Consider the following 5,073-nt stretch of genomic DNA (forward strand, 5'->3'; position numbering starts at 1 on the left):
TGGTGGAAAATTAGACCATCTAATTCCAGTCTGGACCAAAAGTAGAGATGCTGTCTCCCCTCATGACCATTAAAAATATCACCAGCATCTTTGTATTTGCACACTCGTAATTTCTCATGTCTGAACTTTCTATCTTTTTTGTCAAGCCCGAAGAATTAAGAAAAGAACACACCTTCAGTTCACTGCTCTGTGCCTCAGGTGAGAATCCTTCAAAACAGCAATAAGATAATAACTTAGATCATCTACTTAGATCTTTTGAAATATTCTATAAGAAAACCAGGATAGTTGAGAAGCTTGGTCTGTTTTGGGGGGCCCCTAGCAGTGGGATCAGGACCTGTCCCTGGTACATGAGCTGGCTTTTTGAATGTATTCCCAGGCTGGGATGCCTTGCCCAGCCTTGATGCCAGCCAGGGAAAGAGCTTGTTCCTGCCTGAACTTGATATGCCATGCTTTGTTGGCACCCATGGATGCCTGTTTCTTTCTGAATGGGGGAGGAGTGGCTGGGGGTAGATTGGAGGTGGGAGGAGAGACTGGTAAAGGGAAGGGAGGGAAACTGTGGTTGGCGTGTGTAAAATAAGTGAAAAAAATAATAAAGAAACCAGGATACTGAATACCTTATAACCACTAAAAAAAAAAAAAAAAAATCAAACTGAGCCACATAAATTATCAAAATCTTTTACTTACCTGATGCAGCTATCAAGAGTACAGTCATGGTATCCTAGGACTTCAGAGTTCACTGTAGCCCTTTTCTCTAGACCACAGAACCTTCTCTTCCAGTCCATCTCAGTACTTAGAAAGTTATAGCTAGGGAATAGCTCAGAAGAGAACACAACCAAAAATTACCTAAAAAAGAGGAAAAACAAGAAATGTATTAGATTATAAAATAAAAAAAAATGTTTTATGGCTGAATAAAGTCTATATATAAGCCAAGCTAAATCATGAAGTGTACCAAACATATTTCTCTGTAATAGTTGTTTCTATGACTTGTTCTTTTATCCATGATCCTCACTGGATGCATTATTGCAAAAAAATACAGCAATGTGTCACCCAAGGGAGCTCACTGTCCCTGTGAGGGACAGGCACAAAGGCAGAGACTGTCCACTCACAGGAATGACCACATGACCAGCACCTGCACTAGTGAGTGGAGGAGTGCTTGTCCAAGATATATTTGTCAAAAGAATAAAGAAATTGGAATTAGTTTAAATTTAATGTAAAGTCAATTATTATATGAAAATTAGCAAAGAGATGAAATAAGCAAATTTTTTGTAAAGAGATAAACTAATGTAACAGTGACTAATACAGTGTGTAGAAGAAAAATCATCATATAATGCTAAAGTCCTTTAAATGTTCTCCATGGAAGGAAGTGAATGAACGGGGTTACTGGAGATTAATTTTTAAAAAACAAAGGACAATGTAACAAAAACCCTCTTTCTTCCATTGATCAATTCTGGATCTTCTGATATTTATTTATTACAGGACAATCTGGCCATCACCTTACCATAGGAAAGCCTTCCATGAGGGCAGCATGGGAGTGATCGGTGAAACCTCCTAAGGCCACTCAGGGGAACCAGGAATACCAAAGGCCAGTTCAGAATTTGTCCATTTACTTGTTCTGACATACTGGAGGTTTATTCAAACATTGCCTTATTTTAGGTTTCCAGGGCTAAGAGATAAAACACCATGATCAAAAGCACCTTGGAGAGGAGAGGTTTATTCATCTTACACAGTCAAGTCCACCATGAGGGAAGTGAGGACAGGAACTGCAGGCAGGAACTGAGGCAGAGCTGTGGGGATGCTGATCACTGGCTGGCCTTCCCTGACTTGCTCAGTTTGCTTCCTTATACACCTGACAGGACCACCTGCTCTGATGAGGGCCACCCGCACTGGGCTAGGCCCTGCCACATCCATCATTAAAAAGAAAATGCCCCAAGACCTGCCAATAGGCTGATTTTATGGAGGCATTTTCTTAATTGAGATCCCTATTTCCCGAAAAAACACTAACTTATGTCAAAGTTCACACATGCACAAAACAAAGAAAAAAAAACCAAAGCAGAATATAGCCAAACCAATTAAATGAATAAACATATTTCATGTGTCTATTAAATAATTAGCTAAGGCATCGATAGGAGACTCAGCAAGTCCTTTTGGAAATGCTTTTCTTCAATACAATCAGTGATAAACAGCAAATGCAATAGAGCTTGGCAAGCCAGTACTACCAGGAAATGTAGATTTGTGATATTTACAACAAGATCATTTTTCTAGAGAGACAAGAATCAAAACTTAAGACACAGTTCTAAGAAACTGGCCTTAGGGCGCTTTAGGAGTTCTGAGTACTGAGATAATTGTCTACCTGTTTGTTTTTTTATTAAGATGCTGGCATATCTGAAAAATTGTCCCTGATGCTCCCACCAGCAGTAGTGAAAGATTCAGCCAGAGCCCATTTCTCTGTGTTGGGTGAGTCATTCCATCCCTGGAGGACTTGGGACAATAGTCACTACCACTGCCCTGTGTCCACCGTGATTCCAAATGTAGCTTCTGAAATATTACACTTGAACTCTTTGACATCCTTCTTCTGTCTCTAGACCCCAATATCCACTGGGTTCCCAGCACACCGCACCTTTGAAATTACTTCACATCATTAAGAAGTGATTCTATTAGAGATGTTATTTTGTTCTTGAAGATAATGTCTGTTCTGTCTGATGTTACATCTCTCACTTCCAGGTGATATCTTGAGTTCAGCCATAAAAAACACACAGAATCTTCTTGCAATGCCCTTTGGCTGTGGGGAGCAGAACATGGTCCTTTTTGCTCCTAACATCTACGTACTGAAATATCTGAATGAGACCCAACAGCTGACTGAGAAGATCAAGTCAGAGGCCATTGGTTACCTCAATGCTGGTCAGTAAGGCTTAGAAATTACACTTGGTTCTTGTGAATGGTCTCTCTAGAAATGGGCTTAGCCTTGGAGGGGGGAAGCTGAGAGGGTTCCGATTTAGTCAGTCCTATAAGCCAGAGTATGTGAGGGCCTCTCTGGCTTCAGACTGACATCTTGTCCTTCTCTGAGCATCAGTTTCTTCAAAAACACACCCAAGCCTTCCATTCCAGGCTATCAGAGGGAGCTGAACTACAAACACAAGGATGGCTCCTACAGCGCCTTCGGGGATCAGGGCGACCAGAAGTCAAGGAAGCACTTGGTAAGGAAAGTCCACTATGTGTGAGGCTTGCTCCACTCTTGGTTCTCATGGCAACTCTGCATGTGTCTTATGTCATGGGAATACAGTGGATGCCTGGGCTGGGAACGAACATGTCTGAGTTAGCAGGAATCCTACATTCAGAACTGAAACTATCTCAAGGCTCATCTGCCTTGAATCTATACGACCTGTTTTACTCAATTCAGTACACTGGCTTTTTGATTCCTCCACAAGATTTTTCATCATAAATACCCAGCTACATATTGCTGAGCATCCAAAGATGCTCATAACTCTTAAAAAGCTGATACCGTTCTTCATATGGTCCCTGTATTGCATAAGAATGTGTTCTTGGGATAAACACACAGACATTACAGGAGACAAATGAACATAGAAACTGATAGAAACAGGAAGTAAGCCAAGGAGAGGGATGGACATTGTGAGGTGGAAAAATGTTGCAGGAGTGTAGCTAGAGTTTTCCTGCTGGCCCACAGTCAGGACAAATCTCTGTCACCCGCCAGTCCCACAGCCGCTCAGACCGAACCAAGTAAACACAGAGACTTATATTGCTTACAAACTGTATGGCTGTGGCAGGCTTCTTGCTAACTGTTCTTATAGCTTAAATTAATCCATTTCCACAAATCTATACCTTGCTATGTGGCTCATGGCTTACCAGCATCTTTCATGCTGCTTATCAGGGTACTATCTGGCTGTGTCTCCTTCTGCCTTCCTGTTCTTCTATTTCTCCTCTCTGCTAGTCCCGCCTATACTTCCTGCCTAGCCACGGCCAATCAGGTTTTATTTATTGACCAATCAGAGCAACTTGACATACAGACCATCCCACAGCACAGCCAAGTGCAGACCATCTCAGACACCTGCACTCAGGCCTGTGGTCCTAATCATCCTCTATGCGGACTGCTGGGTAAAGCCATGAGGAACCCGAGAATGGGCTCCCACGGACATACAGAACATCCCACAGCACAGGAGTTTTAGGAGAGAAGGTTTTTCTGATCTACAAAAGAAAATCATCGGACTGGGAAAAAGGCTAAGATGAGGGTGCAGGTGTTAGGGAAACAGGAGAGTGAGTGATGGAGAAGCAGTGAGAAGCAGAGCAGGAAGCAGCTGGACCACACTGTGGTGTCCACATCCAAGAGGACCAGGGATGGAAGACTACTTTGAAAGAGGAAGAGAACTGTCAGCTTCATGTGCTCAGAAAACTTAGACTGATTACTCATGAGTGTGGTCCAGACCCAGAAACCCGTGTGTAAAGTGCTGCATCAGAACAAAAGCCCTCATCTCCCCACTCTCCCTCCCCGATCAGGCTCACAGCCTTTGTGCTCAAGTCTTTTGCCCAAGCTCGAGCCTTCATCTTCATCGATGAAACACATCACCCACGCCTTCACCTGGCTCTCCAGCAGCAGCAGGACAATGGCTGTTTCAGGAGCTCTGGATCGCTGTTCAACAATGCCATGAAGGTGACCTATTCGGAACTACTTATAAGTATGGTGACCTAATAATAACATCTGAAAGTTGGGCCATTCTCAGGCTGAGAATTACTTTTCATAATGGGGGTGTTAATGAGAACTTCCATTGAATACGAAGGATTGACTACAAGCAGGGAAGACATATTTAGTGCATTGCTTGCTGTATACTTTACCTATTTCATTCCTTTTGTTTACAGGGTGGAGTAGAAGACGAAGTGACTCTCTCTGCCTATATAACCATTGCCCTTCTGGAGAGAGTTCACTTCCAGACACAGTAGGTGCCACATTGCTTTTCAATCTTCCCAAACTAGTGTAAAATGTGTGGCTTCCTATCCTCTCTAAAGCCAAATGGCAGCTTTCTTTTTAACAAGAGTTTTGCATTTGTAATATTCCATTAATGA

The 5,073-nt window shown here is 42.5% G+C and overlaps 1 protein-coding gene across 1 annotated transcript; it reads left to right on the forward strand.

The window, feature by feature from the left end:
- Positions 1-166: 166 nt before the first annotated feature.
- On the forward strand, positions 167-4,590 carry LOC114683509 (alpha-1-inhibitor 3-like). Its single transcript, XM_028857841.2, has 5 exons — positions 167-198; positions 2,371-2,454; positions 2,722-2,898; positions 3,106-3,194; positions 4,510-4,590. Exons 2-5 carry the CDS (start codon positions 2,400-2,402, stop codon positions 4,567-4,569), a joined length of 381 nt encoding a protein of 126 aa, XP_028713674.2. The 5' UTR covers positions 167-198; positions 2,371-2,399; the 3' UTR covers positions 4,570-4,590.
- The last annotated feature ends 483 nt before the right edge of the window (positions 4,591-5,073 follow it).

The sequence above is a fragment of the Peromyscus leucopus genome, unplaced genomic scaffold (genome assembly GCF_004664715.2).
Source record: "Peromyscus leucopus breed LL Stock unplaced genomic scaffold, UCI_PerLeu_2.1 scaffold_997, whole genome shotgun sequence".
In the NCBI taxonomy this organism is placed as follows: Eukaryota; Metazoa; Chordata; class Mammalia; order Rodentia; family Cricetidae; genus Peromyscus; species Peromyscus leucopus.

Excerpts from the sequence above, each read along its gene's own strand:
- LOC114683509 (XM_028857841.2), top strand. The coding sequence starts at position 2,400 with ATGCTCCCACCAGCAGTAGTGAAAGATTCAGCCAGAGCCCATTTCTCT. Across the intron at positions 2,455-2,721 it reads AGCCCATTTCTCTGTGTTGG|GTGATATCTTGAGTTCAGCC; the intron begins GTGAGTCATTCC and ends TCTCACTTCCAG. Across the intron at positions 2,899-3,105 it reads CATTGGTTACCTCAATGCTG|GCTATCAGAGGGAGCTGAAC; the intron begins GTCAGTAAGGCT and ends CTTCCATTCCAG.